Source organism: Pagrus pagrus (assembly GCF_965226575.1).
Source record: "Pagrus pagrus genome assembly, chromosome: 23".
Classification (NCBI taxonomy): Eukaryota; Metazoa; Chordata; class Actinopteri; order Spariformes; family Sparidae; genus Pagrus; species Pagrus pagrus.
Genome location: NC_140205.1, coordinates 7,734,062 through 7,759,622, shown reverse-complemented (window position 1 = coordinate 7,759,622; position 25,561 = coordinate 7,734,062). Strand labels below are relative to the sequence as shown.

The following is a 25,561-nucleotide window of genomic DNA, read 5'->3' as shown; positions in this document are numbered from 1 at the left end:
GTGTTAGTGTTTGACAGGGTCGTGCATGTGTGTGTGTACAGTGTGGGGTGGGTGCACTGCGAGTGACCAAAAGCAATCTGCTCTGGTCCAATCAGTCTCAGTGCCTACCTTCACACATAAGCGGCAGGGCACTCAGGTCTGCCACAGCGCACAGACCTACACATACACACACACACACACATATACACACCTTTCACACACTAAACACACCAACCCTCCCTCTTCAAGGCACCCTGCGCGACCTCTCACCATTGGCCAAGTCCCGGAGCCCTCAGCATCTCCATCACGGCTGAAGGGACCATTCGGGAAAGCAGGAGACAGAGGTAAGCGTTCTTGGTGCTATCTATCATGCTTGCTCAGTGGCTCTCTGGTGCAGGGAGAGTGGCTCGACTTGCCCCTCCAAACACACTGCAATTCAGGGTTTGCATAGAGGCCACTTGGCTAATTGGTTGTTGGTGCAGCTGCTTTATTTTCACTCAGGGATTTGCTTTGGGAGCTTGGGAAGGGGACTGAAATGTGGATGTCTTTGTGGTCCTTTGGCGTTCTTGTTGGCTGATTTTGTAGGTGTGATTCAGGTGTGAGTGTTGGACAGGTGTTTTTTTGGATTAGTGACAGCCTTGGTGACTCATTTTGCAGTTTTGACAGCGTTGTTTTCTGATCAAGAAAAAATCATTTTTGCCTCTAGAAGTTTTGAAGTATTTTTGTCCATTTTTGCTAAAATAAAAAAAAAAGAAACTCAGAAAAAAAAAATTCAGAAACTGTGATAAGAATCTTATTTTTGTTAGGGTTAGGGTTACATTTTCTCTCAGAACAGAATAATGTGTATATTTGTTTAAACATTTTTTTCGTGATACACACACGTCAGCTACCAGTTCACCCGTAGCAAAGGGACGTCTGTCGAGTTTGTTTATGGCTTTTGCGGAAACAAGGTAGAATCACTGGATATCAGGAATGCCCAACGCGGAGCCAAGCATAACACGGAGGTAGTCTAGAGGCTACACACTCATACACAGTTTCAACACACTGTACACTGTGATGGCCTGTATAAAAGCACACCTCTGTCTTAAGTATAGTCCCTCTTTCAGTGTGACCATGCTGGATTTCGTACCCTCATGACAGAAAAGCCTATTTCAGCGAGGATGCTAACCAAGCATTTCTCAACAGGGTGCACTCAGTTCATGTTGGACACTTCCAAGACACAATGGCAGGATTGATTTGCATAATTTGCATAAGACAAAGATTAGATTCATGACTTAAATAGCCCTTGAACATGTGTTTCTTTTTTTGTTTTATATCTGTCCTCATCCCCCCAAAAATAGCAGCAGAGGTTTCTCAGTTTTCTCCCTCTGAAAGATAGGTGTGTTAAGACAGAGTGTGCATCTGTGCGAGGATGTGTCCTTCCAAGTGTGTGCGCGAATGTGTGTGAATGTGTGCGTTTGTGTTTGTGTGTGTGTGTGCGCGTGTGCGTGTGTGTTTGAGCACGCTCGCTGCTGAATGAAGCTTTTCCTTGCAGCCGTAACTCACTGCCATCCTGTCCACAAACCTCGGAGGAATTTGGAGTTTGAGTGCTGAGACAGGCAGCGACTGGGCCTCATAAAGGCCCTCTGTAAAGGGCGAGGGGTCGAGTAAGTGAGTCAGAAACCTGTCTCTCTCTCTCTCTCTCGCTCAGTCTTTTCCTCACTCTCTCCATCTAACCCTGAGGGCCAACATCTTGTCCACGTCTCTGCATCTTTTCTTCCCTTCCTCCCTCCCCCCTTGCTCTCCGTTTCTCTGCCCCGGCCTGGAGGACTCTCTTTCAACTCTTCTGCCTCTTCTTGGACTCGACACCTTCTATCTCACACCGCCTCAGATGTGGCTACACCTGCCATCAGCGTGCTATGAAAAATTCCCGACTGACACGTTGATTGATTCCTAAGGCTAAAGTCAGCTGTGCCGGCTAATTAAGCGGTAATTAACATATGCTAATCTGATTAGCACTTCCCATAAGGGATTCTCACTTTTGAACTAAATCACTCTCGTTCAGCTCGGCGGATCTGTGCTACTAAGGAAATGAACAAGATTATGAACAGGAGCTATCTGGGTCAGGGCAGTGCATAAAAGATCTGCGCTCAGTGAAAATCATACATGCTAATTTTAGATTCAAGCACAGAAAGACCCCTCTTGTCTGCGCCCTCATTTCAAGTTTCTTGCCAAGGATTTTCTTGCCAAAGCCTTTTTGGTGTGATTGGGAAAAATAATTAAAGCACCGGCCAAAAACACAGGAATCTAAAGCAGCTTTAACGGTGTGTTATTGGAGAAGAAGCAAAACCCAAAAACCTACAGGCTGAAAGCAGATTTGTGTTTAACCCTGCAGACTGAAGGAAACGTTCCCATGGTTCCTTATCAGATCAACTCTGACTTCTGACCTTTGACACACCACAGGCGAGCTTTGATTTGAGCCAAGATGGCTGCTCCCCGGAACAGTACGCCTCGAGCTACAACGAGGCAAGAGGCCCTCATATTTCGATCTGTCGAGCTGTCTGCACCTCAGTAATGAATTCACTGACCTTAGTGGTGTGACCCAATGTCAGGCCCTGGTCTAAGTACAGTAGACTGCTTATACAGCCCATATTTCATGAAGACGAGCCTTGTTGAAGTGCACCTATTGAGCTATATTTGAATACATAGCTGAATACATTTTTGTTCCTTTTTCAACTTAGCAACTTGTAAGCTACACGAGGCAAACGAGAACAAAAAACAAAGTGCAGACTCAACTTGTGACACCATGCAATGTCCTGTGCTGCATCTACAACTGTCTATCTTTCAATGGAGGTCCACCCTCTGACTTCCCTTCTCTCTGTTCCATGTCAAGGTGGACTATGAGGATGCTCGTGCGGCTCGTGTTGGGACTCTTCGTCCTCAAAGCGGTGGTGGCCAGCCCCAGATTTTCCCGACAAGTGGACTTGGACTCGTATGACAGCGCCAACTACGATGCGGATCTAGACAATTTAAATTCGGAGAACCAGGATATCTATGACTACGACGATGGGCTGACGATTGATGATCCTCAGGTAAGAAACCGAATCGGTCAATCAGTCAGCACAAGAGACGATGCTCCAAATGCTCTGGCCTTTGATTACTGCATTACTGAGGCAACCCTTTTCTTTGTCAGTACGACACATTCACTGCAATCAAAGAGATTCATAGTTTGTATTGGCAGTTCAAGTAAATGAATATTGCTGTTGGTGCTTCTTACTACAAAATCAACAGACTCCATTGATGAGATATATCAAATTTACTCTTGATGGTTACCAGTGCTCACTTTTTGGCTGAAGGACGCTTCAAACAAACATTTCATTGTAATGTTCACAGGGTTCTTGCACCTTCTTAAAGATCAAATTCATAAATTTCCAGGCCAAAATCCCTCAAATTAATTACCCAACATGGCATGGTTTGAGGTACGGATCAAGGTTAATTACAGAATTTTCATAAGAACTGGCAGGCTTTACAGAAGCTAATCGACTTGTGCTGTGTTACAGTGATGCCAGAAAACTGCAGAAAACACTTCAGACGGCAGAATCGGCCTATTTACGACGAATCCTCATACCTAAACCACTGAATAGGTCAATTGCCAAAACGACTTATACTGTATCACCGTTCCCAAAACCAACATGACGCCTGCAGCTTACCAGCGTCAGGCGCACCCAGCCTTTGTCTCGCACTTTGGTTAGGCTTAGGCAACAACACTAATTGGTAAGGTTTAGGAAAACATTGTGATACCTTCATTACGTATGTAATGTCAGTTAAGACATGTAATTAAACAAAACAAAGCTGCTTTTTGTAAGAGAGTTGATTAATACTGATGCTTTCAGATGGCTGGTGACCCAACCTACAATCCCAAAGCGTCAGTCTTTGACAAGTTGGGAATGAGACTCAAAATCAACATGAGCTTTAATGTACGAATATTCTGATATTCATAAGCATGTCCATTAGGGTGAAAGACACTGACCTGCTCTGAAAGTACAACAGTGCAAAGCAGACTAGGTTCCTTACGTAAGTTACAATGCTGCTGTGAAGAAGTTGAGCCAGGACGTAATATAAATCACCATTGACTTTCGTAAATGGATTTGTAGCTCTTGATGCTACTTTACCTAACTTCCTCCTTTGCTGCTGCAATAATTACTATGCCCACTGGAGGTCGCCGCCTAACAAGAAATGTAACTATGGGTTGTAATAAGCTGCTTTCACAGTTGATCAACTGTTCATTTTTCCCTTTGAATTCACAAACTTTTAAGGAACTCTGTCATCACCGTAAATGTGTAAATGTAAATGATGTCACATCAACATGATCTACAACTCACACTTTAAATCATGGAGGTTGATATTATCCCCAGAAGTCCTGATTTCCATCAGATTACACTAATCACAGCGTTGATGGCAAAATACTGGTTAACTGGCTGGTTTTGAACCGAGGTCACAAGGTTCATGGAGCAGACAGACATCCCGCTGATACTCAAAGCGGCCATTTGGAAAATGGCAAGCTGCTTTCCAATTTTATGCGAGATCGTAGCCAAAGTATTCCACTTTTATTCCTCGGCCAGTGTCCATTTAGGTTACATGCCCTCGAATCTCCACAGGCTGAATTCTTCTGCCTCTGGAGTAGTTTTCATAGAGTCAAGCGGTATGAATGCCCCGGTGATGGAAATGTTTTTTATTTGCCTGCAGCAATTGAGGAAGGAACAACTTCTAACCAAACATGTTGGTGTTTAGTGAGTGCAGATTGCAGAATTTGGAGCAGTAGCAGGTGTATAGAAGAAAATAGAGAGTATGGGATCATTTTGTTGTAAATGTAGCATGCCTTTACTGGTTACTCAAATTATGTTGAACATAGTGCTGCAAAATGAGCAAAACTCAAGAACTGCTGCACCTTCTGGGACTTCTTTTCTTTCCTACCACGGCTTTTAAAAGATGAGCGGAGAACAAAGTCGGCAGAAAGTCTGGATGATGGATTCCAGAAGAACCTTTAAATCAGCTCAAGTTGACTGTGATGTGGCAATCCTGCAGGGCACGCTGGCATGGCACGCTTTAGCAAGGCTTCATGTTCTCATTTATACCTCTTTGTAACAAGGAAATTAAGCCAAGGCGGTGTCAAGACGGCACGAGGCAAACAGTCCACATCGGATTTTCAGCAGGCTTCCAGCGATTTAAGTTGAACCTGATGTGGATTGAACTCACACCACTGCTGTTATCTAAACCCAAACCCACAATCAAACGCAGACTTAGCAGATTGGACGAGATCTCGTAGCTAGAAACAACATAAATCGGTGAATTATTTTGTCATGCACCGTGGCAAAAAGGTACAACCGCAGCCTGAATTTGAGTTTTTAAAATGAGCCGTGGTGCGCGAAGATTTACAGCCGAGTGTTACACATGACAGTGCTCGGTGTGGGAAAGTTGTAATGTGTTGCAGGCGAATGGCTTTGATAAAGTCTCTGTGTTTAACAAGCCTGGATGTGACACAGCACATTGCATAAGATTTTGTGGGAGTCTGTGGGAGCAGGAAGTGGAGAAACAGAACAATTAGAGTTACTGGAACCTTTCTCGTCCTGAACAAACAACAGCATATTGCACAGATCTGTCACTTTGTGTCTTTGACAGCACAGTCAGAGGTGAGAGGGCAGATCCTCAGATAGACTTGTTGCTTAATAAGAGAGAGGATTAAATGGATTTTATTCACACACACACATCAGATGTCAGGGGAGAAATGAAGCGATGATGAGCTCCATGCCTCTGGAATGCTGACTCTTTACTTTCCACATCCATCTGTTGGTATTTCTGCTCTTTCTCCTCGGGGCTTGTCTCTTTTCAGAGAAGTTAAGGCTCATCTTCAGTGTTATCCAAGCAGTCTGCTGCACTCAGAAAAGTTTAGACTAAGTTAGGCATCTTCTGATCTTGCATCGTTTCGTCTTGATTTGAATTTCAGGTTAATTAATTGCAGCTGGTAATTTGAACGTTTAACTGTATTTGTACAAAGGCTGGGCGAGATAACATTTACACCTCTACAATATATATTGAAATCCAGATGTTCAGACTGCGTCAAAGCAGTTTCTCAGGAATGTCCGAAGCTGTTTTTTTGTGCTGCAGTATCATAGTCATGTCTGTTCAATCTGACTTGAAAATACAGTGATTTCTGAGATAATGGATACCACTCTCAAGTCTGTGCGTTAGAAATGAAGCTACAGTCATCAGCCAGTTAGCTTAGCTTAGCTTAGCATAAAGACCGGAAATGGAGCAATGTTCTGTCCCAGTATACTAATTACATCACATTTATTAAAAAGTCGAAAAGCGACAGGTTGTCATTTAACCGCATAGTGTCTAGGCTAATTTCTGCTGCTAGGGATCCCTTAATCAAAACAAAACAAAAGACTTAAGTAGCGTGGGATCATGGGAGTTGTTGTCCTCACTGTTAAGCCACCAACACTGACCATATTCACACAGCGGCCATTTTCCTCTGACATGGCGCTCAGGGTGGGAAGCTCATCCGTCCTACTGCTGTGTTCCAGTTTGCAAGTCCCAAAAATAGATAGTAGAAAGTGAAAATTTGGAGGGACGTCTGCCATATTTCAAGGTAAAACTGCATATTTGATAACCTATAGTATTCAACAACTTCCTAGCTAACACAACAGTTTGATAGTATGACATGATATGACAGGAAAGGCGTAGATTAATTCTAAAATATCAACAGACGTCTTGGACACATTTATTTAAACCAGGAAGTGAAACGCACAGGATGTATTCAAGCAGGAATGTTAGCGCGAAAGTGGCTGAATGCTAACGTTAGCTAACGGGTTATCAGGGAAAGTCAGGTCCCTCCAGACTTTCACTATCTGTCATCTTTTCAGTTGCTGATCAATCAGGATGTGGTGAAATTATAACACTTTGTCCGATTCCTTATGTGTATACAACTTGCGACCTGGAATACAGTAGTACGATATTTGAGCTTCCCACCCTGAGGAAGAGGTAAATGGCCGCCACGTAAATACGATCTATTGCCAATGAAAATTGATTTACTCAGGCAAAAATGTTCGTAGATGAGGTTTATTTGCGTTACACTTACTTTCATTCACTGACTTCCTCCCTCAGTCTCTCACTCTTGACCAATAGCGACAGACGACCAACTGAAACACACCGTCACCTTGTAAGCCTAAAACTTAACAAAATATAGAAGAAAGGTGTCGTCCTTTTTTAGACATTTTAATAAAGAAATGTTACGTATTATATCTTTAACAGGTTATGTGTCACTATTTCTTGATCGCAGAAACTTCCTGAAGATTATCTGTCATTGTGGCCGGCGTTTATTTGTAGAGATGGACTGTTGTCAAACTTTTCATCAAACTCTCACTAAGAAGGTGGATAAATGTATTGCCCAAAATGTTGAACTTTTCCTTTAATCTACATCCTTTAAGCACAGAGATCCTGTTGGCGTTTGCTTTCACAGTGACGCATAAATGTGACTCAAATTTTGCCGCATGCCGTTTAATTAGACCGAAGACTTTTTCCTTTGTGGTCAACGCTACTTCAGCAGATCATTTTGTTTGCTGTTAGGGGAGCAGCTGCTGAACCAGTGTGAGATTGTTTTGGAAAGATTGAGTTGCTAAAACTTTACATACCTGGCTGAATGCATCTACTGACTGATAAACTTTAACCTACAGCAGCAACATAACATTTGGCGTCAGCCTGATGCTCACATTCACCGTCTCTCCCTGTTCATTCTGTATTCCCATGCTGCTTCCAGAGCTCTTTTTTTTTTTTTTCAGTATTTTTGGTTGCCAGCCTTTCGCCTCTTCTTTCCCCTCGGGTGTATATGTTTGCTTTGGGGAAAGGGGGAAATGAAGGGGAGAGCTGCAGCGAGCTAACTCTGTGCAGGACTGTTCAATGGCCCACCTTGTTGTATCTCAAACTGTCTCCCTGCCAAGCTTTAAAATGTGACTTTCAGTGCTGGCCATCTTTTCATTGCTGCATTAAAATTCTCTGCGTGACTTTTAGTCAGTTATACTTCTTGTAACCCATCTTTTAAAGGCTGTTCCTTTTTGACTTGCATGATTGTACTGATATGCATTTGTATATTTGGCCTGCTGACATCTGATTTCTGTGGTCGAAAGGGGCTGAAAAGACTAAAATATGGATTCTTGCAGCTACCATGTGAGTCTTGGTTCCACAAGGACCATTCCCTCTTTCGGAGGGTTGAGTCCGCCTCGTTGGCCATGAGAGAGTGTCAGGTGTTACCTGCGGCGGTGTGTGGGGGTTCGTTGCCCTCGTCTGGAGGACGATGGAACTGCAGGCTGATCACACACCAAAACATGAAAGAGTTATTGCAGTGACTGCAAATGCAATTGTAAGACCAGATGGATATACCTGGAGCTTTTAATGAGGGAAACAAAGAGCACTGTAATTCATAACGCTTGGTTGGTTTGGCAGTGTTGTCTTTTAATTTATTTCAAAACATAAATTCTGGTCTGCTTGATAAACAAAGGTGCTAAGCTGTAGTTCATCAAGTAATTTGATATTTTCAAATGAGGTAGAGGAGACGTAAACATGGTTGTGCACTTAATTCCTCAGATTTACCTTCTGCAGTTTGTCTAGTCCTTAAATTTTTATCAAAGCGCTCCTTAAACCTGAGCTGGAATGTAAATATATACATTGACTTTAGTACAGTTTTGAGGTGTCTGTACTTTATTTGAGTATTTCCATTCCCAGTGATGGAATGTAACAAAGAACATTTACTCAACTTGTGCTTTATACTTCCAATCCACTTCATTTAGAAGGCAGATGTTGGTAATTTATTACTACATTTATTTGTCTAACTTTAGTTACTAGTTACTTTGCAGACTACAGCATCACAGCCAAAGTTGCACCGAAAGATTCACTGATTCAGATAACCGGAAAATATCGGATCTGGTAATCGGACAGGCTGATCTTTGGCAGGATTGAGGAGCAACAGAGTACATGTAACTGGAAAGATGTAATTAGATTACAGTTGCATTCAGGAAGAAAAGACACGCTCGTTATTAAGATTAGATAAAAGCCATCCCATTGATTTTTCTGTTTGATATTGTGGTAATCCAGAAGTAACAGAAAGTAATCAAGATACATGACTTTAATATTGTAATACATGGATTACCATACTTATGACATTTTTTAAAAGGTAATTAGTAACTGTATCAGGATACATTTTTAAAGTAACCAACAAAACCCTGATCATTGCTCACCCTGAGTATAAAGTACATACATACAGTTAATTATATGTATAATTTACTTTTAGTTGTACTTTTAATAGTCAAACACACTCAATATCAAATATTTTGTCTTTTACCAAAGTAATATTCTTGCACAATATCTATACTTTTACTCAAGTATCACTTCTACATCCAGGTTGAGCATGTACTGTAGCACGGTGCCTTATATATTGAAATAAATATGTAAAATATATGCTGCTTCTCCACACAGAGGAATGAATTCAATACCTTTAAATAGAGACAACAAAATAAAATAATGTCCTGTCCTCACATAAAAGTAATTTGTAAGCATCCCTCCATTAGTAATGAGTTCACGATGAAGGAGATAACTGAATGCATATAAAGGCTAAAAATAAAGATGTTTTTCCCTGTTTCCCATCTGTCACTGTTGTTATGGAAAAAACATATTTAATAAATAAATGCACATTCAGAAAGTGCTAATGTTTGGTGCCAAGTGTGGTCACCAGCTGTTTCTGCCATGAAAATGTCCTCTGTGGCCTTTCATAGAGAGTGGTCAATGCTGTCTCTATGCTTGATGCTTAAATCCGGTCACTTTGCTGCCATCTAGTGGTGTGAATAGTGGAGATGCTGATCTTGTTCTGGATCAAGTTGAACTGTTGTCACGTCAGATCATAGAGTTAATTCTCCTGTTGTTTGATTTCCGTTTTTGTGTGTTTTGACTGCTGTGAATCAAAGATAGCAGATAAAGAGAAAGAAAGGGAGAACTGAGTGGTGATGAGATGAACTGAAGGGGTCCCAGAACCACTTCATCTTACATGCAGACATTAATAAGTGAAGGAAATTAATGAAAAACCATCTGTGATGAATGCTTAACTTCTCTCCTGCCTTGTATCCATCAATCCATCCTCCATTTTCTCCATCCTTTTGCAGAGGACAAAAGTTGTTTTTTTTCTCGAAGTAAGGTCCCATGAGGCAAACCTGAAGGGTCGTGACTTCAGCTTTCTGTAGGGAAGAACTGATTTTCTGATTGATCTCTTGAAATCAGTGCTAGACATTTCAATAACTAAGGCTTGTATTTATGTTTCATTATAGAGAAGATGGTAAATGGACTTGATTGCTACTCAAAGCGTTTTTAACACACCCGTGTATTGAATTCGTATATGGAGCAATTTGGGGTTCATTGTCTTGCCAGAGGACAGTTTGACAAGCAGCTGGAGCTGGAGATTGAACCGCTGACCTTTCATCTGATGGATAAGACACTCACAGTCACAGCTGCTGCATTTACATAGGCTAGAGTTTTACATATATTGATATGTGCAGGTTAACTATTTCATTTTAGAGCAGAGCAAAAGGTGATGAGAATGAGTAAAAATGGAACCAACACAAAGCCAAGTGATTACTTTGACCAACTTTTATAGATTTATTTCATGTAGAGACGACCTCTATCAGACCAAATATGACTTTTCTGATGCTCCTACATTTTTGACTCACTGCTGCTGTCTTTCCCTCAGATAGAGATTGGAACACTGGCCCCACCCGACTATAACTACCCTGTACCCGAAGCCTCGTTGGAAGAACAAGAACAGGAAGAGGAGGAGGAGGAAGAGATGCCCCTGAAACCCCAGCTCATCCCTCAGGGTTCAGGGGGCTCCGGGGTTCTCATGGGCCCAGACACACAGAAAGGTCTGAAAAAGCACACACCTTTAGGTCTGCACGACCATGAATAGTGTCACTCGATACCCAAAGTTCTCTCGGTTTGAGACGGGCCATCGCTCTTTCTTGGGCCTGTGGAGTTGTAAAGGGAGCATCACCCACAAAAAAAACACTAATCTGTTCTCTAAAATCATCGTCAACAATCATCTTTTCCATGTGCATGTTTTCCATTTAACTAGCTGTTCATGGTTAAATGTGTCTTTTTCAATCACAGTGTCCATGTGTCTCTGATCATTAACCTAATCATCATCGTGTGGTCCATTTCAGTGTCCTCTGTCTGTTTATTAATCCCTAATCTTGTCTCTAACAAGAGGTGGAGCTGCGTCTGACGCCCATTGACATCCTTCATGTCTCCGGGGATTTTGGGGGCTCCGTAGGATCTGGGGCCTCGGGAGCTTCTGGGGTTTCTGGGTCTGGAGGCTCTGGAGACCTACTGGTCTCTGGCGCCTCTGGGGGTTCTGGTGACATTGTCCTGATCTCCGGAGATTCTGTGGAGCTCCTCAGCTCTGGGGGATCTGGGGAGTTCTTGCTATCTGGGGATCTATTGATATCTGGGGATATGTCAGGATCTGCCTCTGGAGATCTTGGCTCTGGAGGGATTTCCATTGATCTGGGCTCTGGAGGGTCTGGGGACCAGTCTGGTTCTGGGTTCTCTGGAGATCTCTTGATCTCAGGAGCCTCTGGAAGCTCTGGGGTTTCTGGGGATGAGTCCGGTGACTCAGGGATAACATTGATATCCGGAGGTTAGTTCTTTCACAAAGCAGATATCTTGATCTGTGTAGCAATAACCTGTCTTGAAGGTAGGGAAGGCGATTCTGGAGGAAGATTTTGAGTTGATTGTTGAGTCTCATTCACAAGTCGTCAAATACTGACGCTTTGGGCCGAAATTCGGGTCGGTATTTGACAACCTGGCAATGAGACTCGAGACAGAATCGCTTTCCCTAACTTTAATCAATGTGATTTATGTTGATTTAATGTCTTAAATTCCATTTAACTGTGTTAAATGTTGATTGTTTCACTTATAATCTTACGTATTTGTTCCACTGTGTGTCACTGAATTTGTGCTTCTCATAATCATGCTTCTTCCAAACTTCTGTCTTATCTGAAATGTGTGTGAGATTGATTGATTAACTGGCTGATTGATGGTCCATCTCACCTCTTGCCCTCCTAATCTCATGTCTCCTAACCCCAACCCTTGGCTCTAACAAGAGGAGGAGCTCATTCCCGAGACTATCCCCAGCGAGGCATCAGGTGCTTCTGGGGAGTTTTCAGGAGCTTCAGGAACCTCAGGGTTCTCTGGAGCTTCTGGGGCTTCTGGTGTCTCTGGCTCTGGAGACACAGAGGTCCCTACAGTAACTCTGGTCCCTGACATTGATAAAGGTCAGTATCTAATCTAGTCTTGTGTGAGATATGTTAAAGGCAGGGTAAAAACTAAAGACTGTACCTCACACGCAAGGAAGTATATCAAAAAGGGAAATATTTGAACAAGGTGCCAGTGCCAAAGCTGGGCCAGGGAGCCAATCAATCTTTTGACGAACCAGTGTCTGTCAGTTTTGTAAATATCTTCTTGTGAATCAGCTTTGAAAGCTTTAGTATTCTCTTCCCCGGCTTCGACATAACTGCATACTTGGTGGCATACTTACGCATTGGTTCCCGTTTCTTTGTTCCGTGCACAAGGACACACAAAAGCAATCAGCGAAGAAGACTGCTAGCTAGTTATTATGGATGCCAATTGATGCAAGAGATCCCAGAGACTTTTGCAAAGCTTTTGACAGGACACTTCCAACTGCAAACTATATCAATCATTACTCTTTGTTTTATGAAATTTTAGCCGATGTTGCATGTCAAGAACTTTTTTCAGGAAACGGAAATGCTCAAGAACTGGCTCCAGCATTGGCACCTTGTTTGTGGAAAAGGGGTAGTAGCATTACTTGAGCAATGATTTGAGTTATAACTGCAAGAACCTTTCTCGTATAATAATTTATTCTACGTCCACTGTTGTAATCTATCCTGGTCCACCACCACGAAGGCAACTGATACTCTAACTACCAACCATTTCAGCTGGCTTACCCAAAAAATGTTTTTTGTTCTTTGCTAACAAGCATTTTGTCTGTAACCACTCAGCAGATCACATTTCATGTTATTAACACATTTTCATTTAACTTCAATTCATCAGTTAAATCCCACAAACAATTGGTTAACACTGCTAATAAGCTAATATACTGTATGTAACTTATCACTGCGGCAAACAGTGGGCTACTGATTGCCAGACGTCCTGTTCCATGTCCATGCTGATCTAACCTGTTTCTTTAACACCTAATCTTGTCTCTAACAAGAGGAGGGGCTGCTTCCGACTACACCAGAAACCCCTCAGGAGGGTGCTGGCACTGTAGAAGGGTCAGTGGGCTCTGGATTGCCAGACACTAGTGAACCTGATGAGCCCGATGAGCCTGTGATTGACAGGACAGGTCAGTATTGAACAACACAGGCATTGAATTCAGAGGAGCATGTTAGAAACGTCAGGTCTTTTTGGAACTTCATATCCTGACACCATTTGATGGACTTTGGCCTGGATTAGGACCTGTTGTTTGTTTTGTCTTTTTGAGTGTTAAGATGACGATATCACGATATTCGCTGCATGTTTATCGTGGCCAAAAGATTTCACGGTAACAACATTTTTGCAATATCTATAGACTAACGCTATGCTAGAGCTAGCTTTGTCAGTGTCCCTACCCTCGTTTGTTTGTCATCTCCTCCGACAGTAGCCACACACTGCGATAGTAGCTAGCTAGTTAGCTGCTTCTTTTTTTTGCTGTATTATGGCGGTTGGCAACCAGCGTTAGGGTCCATTCCTGCCAACAACTATGACAAATCAAGAATGGAAAGAAACAGAAGTGATTTAAGAGGTGTTGGATTATTATGTGATAAAATCAAATGTGTATTTTTAAAGGGGCACTTTTTAGTTTTGGGGAAGAAATTTTAATCAGACGAGAAAGATCTTAATTGACTTTCTCTTACTCTTACTTATCCTCCCTCCCTCCCTTCGTCTCCTTCTTATCCATGTGCTCCAGGTATGCCCACTTGCTTGCTGTGCACGTGCCTTGGTGGTTCGGTCTACTGCGATGACTTGAAGCTGGATAGTGTGCCACCTCTTCCCAAAGACACCACTCACTTCTACGCCCGCTACAACAGAATCACCAAGATCAACAAGTCCGACTTCGCCTTCATGAGTATGTTTTCAATGAAAATAAGAGCAGGGAACCAAATATAAAGGTGAATTTTAGGCATTTAATTGTTGTACCTTTATCTTTCTCCTTCCAGACAAGCTGAGGAGGATCGACTTAACCGCCAACGAGATAACGTCCGTCGATGACAGAGCATTTATGGGTCTCCCCGAGCTGGAGGAGCTGGTGATTCGAGAAAATCACATCGCACAGCTGCCTTCTCTCCCAGAGACCATGACCCTGATCGATGCCAGCCATAACAACATCGGCACCAAGGGCATTCACAACGAGGCGTTCAAGGTATGTACAGCTGCTATCGCAAGTTTCTTTAACAATACTGGCACCTACAGGCCAGAGCCAATAATGATTTAAATGTTTTCTCCTTGTCTCCAGGATATGACGAGCCTGCTGTACCTGTACCTAACAGACAACCACGTTGATTACATCCCTGTGCCTCTACCAGACAGCCTGCGATCTCTACACCTACAGGTACATCTGCTCAGACCTCATGTCTCATCAACCACTGGTGAACACTGAAAGTAACATGTTGAAAGGATAATGCAGGTTCTTTGCATTCCCGGGGTTTAAAACACTTCATAGTTCAGATTTGATATGAAAATATTCAACTGAAAAGGTCATCTGGAATAATAATTTATCTAATTAGACCCCTGCTTATGTTCAAGTGGTTGAAGCTACGCTGAAGTTACATGATGAATTACATGATTTGTCTTTATACTGCGGAAAGGAGTGTCATGATATCACGATATTCACGTTATGTTAGTAATACACATATGATCAAATCTTGTGAGTAATGAGTTAAAGGTGCACTATGTAGTTTTGGGGAAAGAGTTTTAATCAGAAGAGAAACATCTTCATTGACTGATTTTTTATTATTATTTTGTATCTATCTAATAGGTAACATGACTGCCCTAATTGCAGTACATATGTTTACAACCTGGCTTTTAACAAGTCCAGATATTCTTACTAACCCGGCATCAAAACTCTCCTCTGAGGAAACAGATTTGATTCCTGTGCAACCAGACATTAAATAAATTAAGAATTCATACCACGATGCTGCGTACATGCGTTATTCTAATCTATAACGACCTAATTTCTCCATCATGATAATACTTTTAATCAAAGTCTAATATGCTTGGTGGTGTTATCTCACCGTCTGTCTTCCTCTGTGTCTGATTGCAGCGTAACAATATTCAAATGATGCACGAGGACACGTTCTGCAACCTGAAAGATTTCAACTACATCAGGAACGCACTGGAGGACATCCGTCTGGACGGCAACCCCATCAACCTCAGCAGGACCCCGCAGGCTTACGTCTGCCTGCCCCGTATACCCATCGGGGATCTCATCTAACCACACAGACACATATTACCTACACTCTTGCACACTGACTCACAACCACATGCACACATCTTTTGTACATATTGACACACACGGCCACACAGGCAGACATGCATACCTATTTTTTCACCTGCTCTTTATTGCAGTACCGTATTTCAAAATGCTGCTGATGAATACTACGGATCAGTAAAACTCTGTGTGGAAATTTATGTTACATAAACATCCACAAACACAAATTACGAGTCAGATTCTGGTGATAAAGCACATATAAACCGCTCTTCTGCAACTCCTTCCTGTTTTTCAGATATTAATGCCAGGTGCAACACAGCGACACACGCATACACACTGAAACAGTCATTCTCTCGTTCCCTCACTCGCCAAAATGCATGTACACACACATACAAACACGCGCGCACACACACACACACACACACACACACACACACACACACAAGAACTTTCTCAAAAGCCAAACTGTTCCACGACTTGATGAAGAGTAAACAACCGGTGGCATTTGGAGAAATCAGTTTATTAAAACCCTCACGTGGCATGTATGTTTCTGTTCAGTGTCTGTTCACGACTGGCAAGAAAAAAAAAAACACCAACCAGTAACATTGTTTAAATATGTTTGTTTTGTAAAAATAATAATATTAATATTAATGACAAATCTAACACTTTTTGGAAATGTATACTAGCATAAACTTATTTAAGCTGAAGCTTAATGAAAGGTAAAATTGAGTATCTAATGCAATAAAAGACGCATTTAAACACAATCATTTGTTGTAAAGTCTGTACTGTAATATAAAAATATATATTCTGGAAAAAAAACAAATTTTTTTTTTTTTTTACATGAACTGCAATATTTGGTATATTACATTTCAAAAAGTGATGTTTTCAACCGTGCACAATAGCTTAAACCAAAGACTCTAATGTCTCGAGTCGATCAAATAAAGACTATTGTTTGATTTGGGAGGGCGGGGGTTGTTGATTTTGATTGTGGATGGGGTTAAGAATAATGCTAATAGCTTGCTATTGTGTGCTCTGTATGGAATAACCACAAGTGAATAAAGTTGTTTTGAAGACCTCTCCGAACTAGGAGTGGCTCAACGTTTTCATTGACAACTCATAGGTTAGCATTTAAAGGAAAAGTTCACCTAAAGATGAAGATTCAGTCCTTATCTACTCGCTCTCAAGGGGCTGGAAAGAAACATTTCTGGAGCTTCACAGCAAAACAGCATTCTCCTTAACAACTGAAGTAGATTTGTTTTAGAATGTTTTTTAAAATAAAGTAAAATGGCTCCAAACAGCTCATCTGGCAAAAAACTGAAAAGACTGTCTGTCTGAAAAGACATTACAGACGCCGCTTTCAAAGCTGAAATCTTCACTGTAGCTGCTCAGCTAAAAGCGTGACACACACTATCTGACTGCACATCAAGGTTGTAAATATTGTCTTTGCAAACCAATCTAAGGTCTGTTTAGTTTTGGTTTTGATTTGGCTTGTTTAGACTTCAGAGTGTGCGCTAACATATTTAGCTCAGCAGCTATATTGAACATTTCATGTTTAAAAATTAGATAAATAACATCTTCGCAAATCAATTTGGGATCTCAGGTTCTTTCAGACACTTGATGAACTGTATGGAGCCATTGTCCGGTTTTTATGTGTTTAAAAAAAAGTCTCAGCTCAGCCTCAGCTGTTTAACACTGTTTTGCTGTGAAGCTCCAGGAATGTTTCATGGACTACAAAACTTCCCCTGACTTTCCGTCAGCATGGGGCGAGTAGATAATGACTGAATTTTCATTTCTGGGTGAACTGTTCCTTTAAGTATAATGTGTATTTTGAATGTGCCTCAGGGAAGGTTTTGTGCAAAAAAACAAACCAAAAAAAAACACACAAATCAAAAGTTTTCAATAAGTTTTTCGAACATGCTGAGGAAGCGCTCCTTCCTGTCCGAGTCTGTCCGCTGGCTGCTGTCCTCTGTATCCCCCTCAGTCCTTTCTTTAGGTGCACAAAGTTTCTCCAGCCTGGTTTTGTCTCGCTCCAGAGCCAGCCGCTCCCTGCTCACAGTGTCTCTGTCCTTATCCACCATCGCCCTCTCCCTCTCCAGCACCGCCTTTTCTCTCTCTATCATCGCCCTCTCCCTCTCCAGCGAGGCTCGGTCACGTTCCAGAGTGGCGACCTCTCTGTCCAGCACGGCTCTCTCCCTGTGCAGCACCAGCCGCTCCCTCTCCATCACCTCTTTCTCCTTCTCCATCACCTGTCTTTCGCTATCCATCATGTCCCTCTCTTGGTCCACCTCTTGCATCATACGATCTATCTCCTGGCTTCCATCAGGCTGCGCCTCCTCCTCCAATTCCTCATCTCCGTTCAGGGAAACCTCAATCTCCGGCCCGTTCGCCAACAAATCTGTATTGGAGTTTGTCACCATGGACACCTTTCTTTTCTTGGGTTTGGAGGGTAAGTATTCACTATTGTCGTTGGGGAGGGCCTTGAGGATGGGGGCGCTGCCTTCCAGCCGACCCTGCATGGCGTCTTCCATCAGAAAGAAGTAAGGCCATACCTCGGGGGACACTTTCACCCCATCTGGAGGATTCTTCAGCCCCTGAGGAGGCAGAGAGAAGAAATGGTGAAGGAAATCTGTCAAAATGCTGAAATAACTGAAATTAAAAAAACAAACATAAAAAAAACCCCAAAACTGCACCTTATATCTTTTCTTCATGTTTTCCCATTTTTTGGATGCTTGACTGTGAGTCATCATGTGCTGCAAGCCCATATGTTTCAGGATGGCCCTGAAAATACAATCATGTCAACGGCACACAAAAACACAAGAGCTGAAACAATCAGGCGATTTATCTGCGAGTTGATCGACAGAAAGTGTATCGTCATTATCTATTAATTGTTGCAGTCATTGTTTTCAAGTAAAAATACCAAAAAAGTCATTGATTTCAGCTCCTCAAATGTGAATGTTGACAAGAATTTTGAATTTTGTCACGTGAGCTTTGGGAACTTTTCTCTGTTTCCTACCTTTTTAGAAAGGGTAAACAATTAATGATTAAAAACTCATCTTCAGAAACAAAATAATTGTTGTCACGTATGACGAAGACAATTGTAAACCCTCACCAGATTACTGTCATATGGGAGTAAAGAAACCAGAAAGTATTTAAAAAGCTGGAATCAGATGATCTCCTTTTTTTTCTTGAATGATTTCTCACACTGATGAACCGACGATTAAAATAGTTTACAATGAATAATCAATTAATCGTTCCAGGTACATCATGGTACTTCCTGCAGTGTTCATGCATCTATTTTGTATTTTCACACAGTAAACCTGCCGGCATACCTCCACGCCCACATGGAAGTGTTTCTCCTCCCAGAGAAGAGGTTATTATTTGTAACTCTCAGCTTCACAAAGTCTTCAATTTCCTTTGAACTCACTAAAGAGAGAGAGAGAGAGAGAGAGAAAGTTAGTTAGAAATGTAATACATGCAATCAGCGCTGGTTGTTTTGCAGTGTGCAGACTGTGATTCAGCCTTGTGTGACCTCAATTGTCAGTATTTGTTTTAATATTCAATGGGGCTACAGAATACCTGGGCTCTTTCCTATTTCATTCAGGTGAGACACTATCACCATCTTATCCTACTACGACATCACCCTGTTAGATGAACTATGCAACAGGTGTTAGCTCACAACAACAACTCAACTGTTAGTCACTTGTTATTATCTTAGCTTGGTGTCGTGGCTGTTATGGTGCATTATTTGTTTGTGTACACAACAAACACAGCCTCCATTATAAGTGGAGGCCGGGCTGAAACATGTTGTTGGATGAAAGCATGCTTCTTGGGTACTTCCACCGCGGAGCCCACTTGCTAGGTGCCCTCGCTAACGTTAGCTAGCTCTGTTAAAACTTGACATTTCTTGTCGCCTGTACTTACTTTTATAAGTGAACTCCGAGGGGCTGGCTTTATCATACGTGTTGTTCGTGTAATCGTGATCCTGAAATTCCATTTTCCCTGTTTTTCTGTCCTTCCTATTCGTCTTTTTTCCTCAAGTACCCTTCGTAGGAAAAGGTCGCTCGGTCGTTGCTCCTCCAGAAGGACCCTATGTTCTTCTTCGCGTGTTTTTCACAGAACGCCTTGACGTCACCTTCAGACGGGGTAGCGCCAATGGTGGGACCAGCTCACTATCGCCACCCGGCGTTGTGGCTGTTTCGTGTACTCCAACATATTGTGATCAGACTGCAGTTTTTTGTGTATTCCACCCTGTTTATATATATTGTTGGTCTTATAATTGATTGCTTAATTTAATTTCTTTATTTTTTGATTAATTTGTATGTATATAATTAAATTTATTACATTACCCAAACAATATCCCAGCACTTTTTGAACTCCCATTTCCCTTTGCATTATTTATAAACCTGCCTACAGTTTACAATAAAATGTTGACCTTTTTTTAGACAATGCATGTTGTTTTACATGTATACATATGTATCTTTATGTATGTCTGTGTTTACTAATCTGTTTAGCTTTGTTTTCCTTGTTTCAGTTATATGTCACTGTTATTTATTTATATTTATTTCAATTCCATTTAAATCAAACTTTAAAACAGACTCAGGGTCCAGATTAAATACATCCCTTAATATAAATTACATACTGAATCACAGTAAAAGATCTTGTAGTATATATTAGTGTATTACAGAGACAGCTGTACCAATGTCCGCACAACTGGGATCAGTAGCGTGTTGAGCTAAAAAGTCACATTTGATAAAACCAGGGGGATTTCATTTTCAGAGAAATAAAGACACAGACAAGAAACGTTTATACATGAGTTTTCTTAAAACACCAACAAACTCCTTCCCTCCTTAACTTTATAATAAATAATAATAATAATAATAATAATAATAATAATAATAATAATAATAATAACTTATATATCATTAAAAAAGTCATTTACAAGACAAACAACATGAGGAGTTCCAGATAAAAGATTAACAGCAGTACAATTCATACAGTAATAAAACAAGATAACTCAAACACATTAAAATCTAATTATAAAAACTGTGTCCTGGATGTTTGGAGATTCCTTCAGACTTGAACCAGCCCGTGACTGAGGGGGGTTTTGCTCTGGGGCACTTCAGCAGAGCCAGCCTCTTGGCAAACATCTGTGGGTGTGGCTGCAGCTTATCTGAAAAGTATGAAACGAAAGTAGGCTACTGCAAACCAAAGAATGGCGACTGCTCACCGTAAGTACCCTTCAAACACTAATTACTGTTGTTACTGGTTTATTATTTATCTGCAGTGTTAAATCCATTGTCACCACTTCCTTCTCGTTTCCCTTCATAATAGGAGCTATGTGTCCACTGTGTGTGTGTCTGTATGTGTGTTTATTTACATGAGACATTCAGTGATAGATCTTCACATCAAACCAAAACTCAGAATAAGTGCTGACATGCGCCGTATTAGTGGAAAAAAACGATGTAAATGTTGCAGATCTTAAGTGTTATGTACACATTTATTAGTTAATATCACCGTGACTGTGAGTAACTTGAAAAACTTTCACTTTCGTTTCTTTAAAAGGGAGCCCTCTGCACAGGATCTGCATACAACTGTTAACAGCTTCAACCTCTATAGTGGGTTAAAATCACGCTTTACTGTAATATCTCATTTACATGGTGTTAAATCATTATCTTATTATCTTTACTTTATTTCTCAAGTGTTATCTAACCAGGTAAATCACGACCATATAGTCTAAAACAAGCTTTTAATTATCCAGCAGGGGGCAGCAGATGCACTATATATGTGTTTTAGGGGCACTATGTTGTTTTGTAGAAGAAATCCAAACTCAGATTTTAAATATTTACAATATTAATGAGGTAATAACACAAACTCAGAACTATTTATTTTATCCATAAGTGAATAAACAAGCTGTTCTCAGAGGAAAATAAGGTCCCAGAACACTGTTTGAAGCTAGAAAGGTGGCAGGGTCCGCCACATATAAACAAAGTAAAACAGTATGAGATTGTTTTGAGTTATTTAGTTTGTTTAGGCATTAAAAAAAAATTGCAGCTAAAAACTTTCCACAGTGATACCACAGATGGCTGGAAATACAGGGGATTTCCTCACAGTGTTTTTAGTGAACAAAAACCTGGAACAGAGAAAATTCCGTGAATGGTCATGACACTTATTTAAAGGATAAGTTCACCCAAAGATAAAAAATCATCAGGTCATTATCTACTCACCCTCATGCCGATGGGATGTCGGGTGAAGTTTCGGAGAACTCTTCACTGTAGCCGCTGAGCTAAAAGGCTTCCCTAAACTTTTGATTATTTTTTTTCGTGCCATTTGTTTCCAGAGTCCGACGAGGAACGTCCCTCTGAGAGTGAATCTGACGTCAGCGAGGAGTCAGACAGCGAGTCGGACGGATCAGAAGAAGAAAGTGATTCTCAGGTTTGTTTCTGGACGGAGAAGATTTCTTGAGCATGCAACTATAACTACGTCTACCTCTCCAGTAATGAATAACATCCTCTGTGTTTTCCTTTAAAGTCTCCTGGGAGACAGCCCTGCAGGTATTACAACAAAGGCAGCTGTCGCGATGGCAACAAGTGCTCTTACCTGCACGTCTGCAAGTACGCACTGACAGGAAACTGTCGCTACGGGTCTAAATGTAAGCTGAAGCACAGCGCAGGTGGAGGAGCGTCCTCTGCTGCAGGAGGCGGGGCTGCGGACCAAACGAGTGAAGACGAAGAGAGCGAAGGTTAGATGGATGGGATGTATATATATAAATGCTCTCTGTGGCTTCGTCACCACAACCATCACCTTTCACAGTCCATGTAGTCATTTGATTCATTATTGATCCAGAAAATATTGATTGGTGCAGCTTTAAATTAAATCCTAACCTTTATTTGTTGTTTTCAGCACCAAAAACTAATTGTTTTGTATTTATTCCATCCAGCCCAACAGCTGACCGATGGCCGATACTACCAGTGGCAGCTGAACGACGGACGGGGCTGGAAGGACATAGATAACGATCACATCATCGAGGCCCAGTACTGTCTGCCCCACAGCAAGAGCATCAAAATCTACAACACACCATATGGGTAAAAAAAACACAGTGTTTAAACATTTAAACATGGACAGAAACATGTTGATTATTGATCTAACTTTCTGTGTCTCTACAGGGCAGTGAGTATAGATTTCAACAGGATGAAAGTGCACGGGAAAGATCTGAAAGTGAGACGTCTGGACGATGGGAACACCGTGTGGCTCTGGTACTGCACCTTGCGTCGCAAGTGGCACAAGTATGGAGAAAAGGTATGCCCGAGTGTGACATGATTTATTAAAGTTTTGATTTCTTTATCTTCTTGTCTGCTCTATTAATGAAAATTCATTTTTGTGGACAGGACTCGAAGGGCAACACCAATCCCGTGAAGTGCTCCGACATAGAAAGGAAGTTCCAGAGTAACCCGACGAGCTCCTTCACGTTCAACATCAGTTCTGAGACCTTAGAGATTAAATTCAGAGGTGGAGTACGCTCCTACAACCTTCACGTACAAGGTTCTTCATGTAAAACATTGTTTGTTTCTTCTCAGACACCAGCTTGATTTTCTTTTTGTTTGTCAGAAATGCGGCAGGTGGGAAAAAACAGGAAGAGGAAAGTCACTCGTCGACCACTTTACCGACAGCAGCAGGCAGCGGCAGGGTGAGTTTGGATTTTGTTTTGGTTTTTCGCTTGTTAGTCTTCTTGCAGAGTCAGAATTGATAGTGAAGCTACAGTATGAAGCTGCAACCAGTAGCCAGTTAGCTTAGCATACAAATTGGGGGGTGTTTTGACAGGGCAAGGCTAGCTTTCCCCCCCGTTTCCCGCTTTAATGCTAAACCGAGCTAACCTGCTACGGGCTCCAGCTACAAATTTGTTTAAGTCTTGGTAGGTGTGGAATAAATGTATATCCCGAGATGTTAAACTCTTCCTCTCTCCTGCATTCTGTCACGATGTTCAGAGTTTCTCAAGCAACCTCGGCTCTCAACAACGTTTCTCTGGGCACCAAACCAAAGTGGCAGTTCGAGGGGGACAGCGGAGCGTGGCACGACTACAAGCGCAGGGTGAGTTATCGGCAGAGCGGAGGAGATTATTTGTCTTTAAGTCATACTGCTAAAATAAACCCACCATGATTTGAATGGCCTTGTTTCAGCAGAGCGGCACTCAGACTGAATGCTCAGTGACCACCGAGGACATCGAGAGGAAGTACCAGCAAAACCCCAACGGCAGCATGGCCTTCAAAGTGAAAGGACACCCCTACAAGCTGGACTTTGGAGGTTGAGTCATGTTTTTTTGAGAGAAGATGATAAAGCTTTATTTCACGGGTTCACTAGTTCCTCAGATTTCTTCTAAATCTACTTAATTCCTCACATATGTTGAATTGTGTGACACAGTTAGCATTTTAGCATGTTCGGACCTGCTGTGCACAGACTCAGAGACTCTCTACGATGCACCAGAACATAAACTAATAGTTTAACATTTTGGGAAATAGACTTATTTGCTTTCATGAGAAAGTTTGAAGGAGAAGATTGATACCACTCTCGTGTTTGTACGCTAAATATGATGCCACAGCTAGTAGACGTTAGCTTAGCTTAGCATAAAGCCTGAAGACTGGGAAACAGCTAGCCTAGAGTCATGAAGAGTCTCCTTTAATTGTATGATAACGTGACTTTGAGCATTTGTTTATTTATTCCTTCATATTTTTTTTTCCCACAGTGATGAAACAAACCAACCTCAAGACCAAGCGTTCGCGCAACATCCGACGTGCGCTGGTGTGATTATTAATGACCTCAAGAAGAAAAGACGCCAAGCAACTGTGCAATACTACCGTTCAGACAATCACTTCAATCTGGGACTCATTTATTTTGGGTGTTTTGTTGACTCATGGAGGTTTCATTTTGTGTTTACAGTAAGTTGAGGGTAGGATTAAATGAAACTGAAGGGTGCTCTGATCTTTTATCTTATTAAAATGTTTTTACTCGGTTGCCAAACAGCGGATTGATTGAAACTTTACCAGCTCACAACTCAATGCTGCCTTACTAACCTGCACTCAGACTGTGTTGTACCAACCTGCCTAACAAAACTATTGTTTGACCCATACTTACATCACTCACTCGCCCACTGCCGCTAGTTTTTTTGTTTTCAAGTAAGTAAACTGTACGATAAACATTCAGCAACATATCTTAACACAGCCTCTTCTGATATAAATGAATTCACATTACCTTTAATGTGTTGTTTGACTCAGTTACATTATGCAATAAAAATCCATATGGTGGTCGATGTGCGACTCTTTGGTTCAGTTCATATGATCTTTTTGCTAAAGGTTTGAAGTTCAGTCTTGGATCTTAAGTGTTTATTCTGCTCAATACGAATGTATTGTCCTCTGTATTCATGCACCGATGTGATCTGAATGGAAGGAAGCCTCAATAAAAAAATATATATTCCCATGGTAAGTCTTTATTATGGGAGTAACTATGACTTCTGATGTCACTTTTCATTTAATAACTATGAGTTTTAATGTCACAATTATGACTTTATGTCATATTACAATTTTTAATCTCATAATTTTGACTTTTTATGTCATATTACAACGTTTTATCTCAATTATGAGATAACATTATTTGTGTTATTATGACTTTGTACGTCATACATATGACTTTTTAGTTATAAACTTTTCTCCCATTGCCTAATTATGACTCAAATGGGCTTCCACAGATGTGCACTGAGCTATGGGTACAGATAATAACTATAATGTACTAGATAATAATAAATATTCTGTAATGGAAATGAAAAATTATTGCAAGTAAAGAAAAAATATCCAATATTTTTGTGTGTGTCTGTTTATTTGTTTGCGGGATAATATACATTGTTTTTGCGTTTTTTGTGTTTCGAGGCTTGTTCGAGTTATTTACGTCACTTAATCAAGATTAATGTTATGATCACCCCACCAAAATAAAAGCCCGGCAGACTACATGCACTGTCTGCTGGGCTTTTAATTT

At 41.3% G+C, this 25,561-nt stretch overlaps 3 protein-coding genes across 6 annotated transcripts; 2 read left to right on the top strand and 1 right to left on the bottom strand.

Annotated features, from left to right (window-relative positions):
- Positions 1-127: 127 nt before the first annotated feature.
- epyc (epiphycan) lies at positions 128-15,942 on the top strand. Of its 3 annotated transcripts, none has more exons than XM_084346535.1 (8): positions 128-323; positions 2,852-3,050; positions 10,748-10,919; positions 13,286-13,417; positions 14,021-14,179; positions 14,271-14,473; positions 14,567-14,662; positions 15,374-15,942. In XM_084346535.1, the coding sequence occupies exons 2-8, from the start codon at positions 2,859-2,861 to the stop codon at positions 15,542-15,544; spliced, it is 1,125 nt and encodes a 374-aa protein (XP_084202661.1). In that variant the 5' UTR covers positions 128-323; positions 2,852-2,858; the 3' UTR covers positions 15,545-15,942. The 3 variants fall into 3 exon arrangements, with proteins under 3 accessions (XP_084202661.1, XP_084202663.1, XP_084202662.1); XM_084346536.1 differs by lacking the exon at positions 128-323 and adding an exon at positions 1,898-1,947; XM_084346537.1 differs by lacking the exon at positions 13,286-13,417.
- A 1,234-nt stretch (positions 15,943-17,176) lies between these two features.
- On the bottom strand, positions 17,177-19,765 carry LOC311252903 (uncharacterized protein). Its single transcript, XM_084346540.1, has 4 exons — positions 19,463-19,765; positions 18,871-18,964; positions 18,232-18,319; positions 17,177-18,132 (listed from the first exon to the last, which is right to left on the bottom strand). Exons 1-4 carry the CDS (start codon positions 19,533-19,535, stop codon positions 17,428-17,430), a joined length of 960 nt encoding a protein of 319 aa, XP_084202666.1. The 5' UTR covers positions 19,536-19,765; the 3' UTR covers positions 17,177-17,427.
- LOC311252902 (uncharacterized protein) lies at positions 19,089-25,040 on the top strand. 2 transcript variants are annotated; one of them, XM_084346538.1, is made up of 11 exons: positions 19,089-19,142; positions 20,665-20,769; positions 21,879-21,973; positions 22,070-22,280; positions 22,479-22,623; positions 22,705-22,837; positions 22,927-23,047; positions 23,147-23,225; positions 23,524-23,626; positions 23,716-23,839; positions 24,279-25,040. In XM_084346538.1, the coding sequence occupies exons 2-11, from the start codon at positions 20,754-20,756 to the stop codon at positions 24,338-24,340; spliced, it is 1,089 nt and encodes a 362-aa protein (XP_084202664.1). In that variant the 5' UTR covers positions 19,089-19,142; positions 20,665-20,753; the 3' UTR covers positions 24,341-25,040. The 2 variants fall into 2 exon arrangements, with proteins under 2 accessions (XP_084202664.1, XP_084202665.1); XM_084346539.1 differs by having other exon boundaries at positions 19,096-19,142; positions 23,719-23,839.
- The last annotated feature ends 521 nt before the right edge of the window (positions 25,041-25,561 follow it).

Excerpts from the sequence above, each read along its gene's own strand:
- LOC311252902 (XM_084346538.1), top strand. Across the intron at positions 21,974-22,069 it reads AAGAAGAAAGTGATTCTCAG|TCTCCTGGGAGACAGCCCTG; the intron begins GTTTGTTTCTGG and ends TTTCCTTTAAAG. Across the intron at positions 23,226-23,523 it reads CAGCAGCAGGCAGCGGCAGG|AGTTTCTCAAGCAACCTCGG; the intron begins GTGAGTTTGGAT and ends CACGATGTTCAG.
- epyc (XM_084346535.1), top strand. The coding sequence starts at position 2,859 with ATGAGGATGCTCGTGCGGCTCGTGTTGGGACTCTTCGTCCTCAAAGCG. Across the intron at positions 3,051-10,747 it reads TGACGATTGATGATCCTCAG|ATAGAGATTGGAACACTGGC; the intron begins GTAAGAAACCGA and ends TCTTTCCCTCAG. Across the intron at positions 14,474-14,566 it reads TTCACAACGAGGCGTTCAAG|GATATGACGAGCCTGCTGTA; the intron begins GTATGTACAGCT and ends CCTTGTCTCCAG.
- LOC311252903 (XM_084346540.1), bottom strand. The coding sequence starts at position 19,535 with ATGGAATTTCAGGATCACGATTACACGAACAACACGTATGATAAAGCC. Across the intron at positions 18,965-19,462 it reads CTCGGAGTTCACTTATAAAA|TGAGTTCAAAGGAAATTGAA; the intron begins GTAAGTACAGGC and ends CTCTCTCTTTAG. Across the intron at positions 18,320-18,870 it reads ACTTCCATGTGGGCGTGGAG|GGCCATCCTGAAACATATGG; the intron begins GTATGCCGGCAG and ends TTGTATTTTCAG.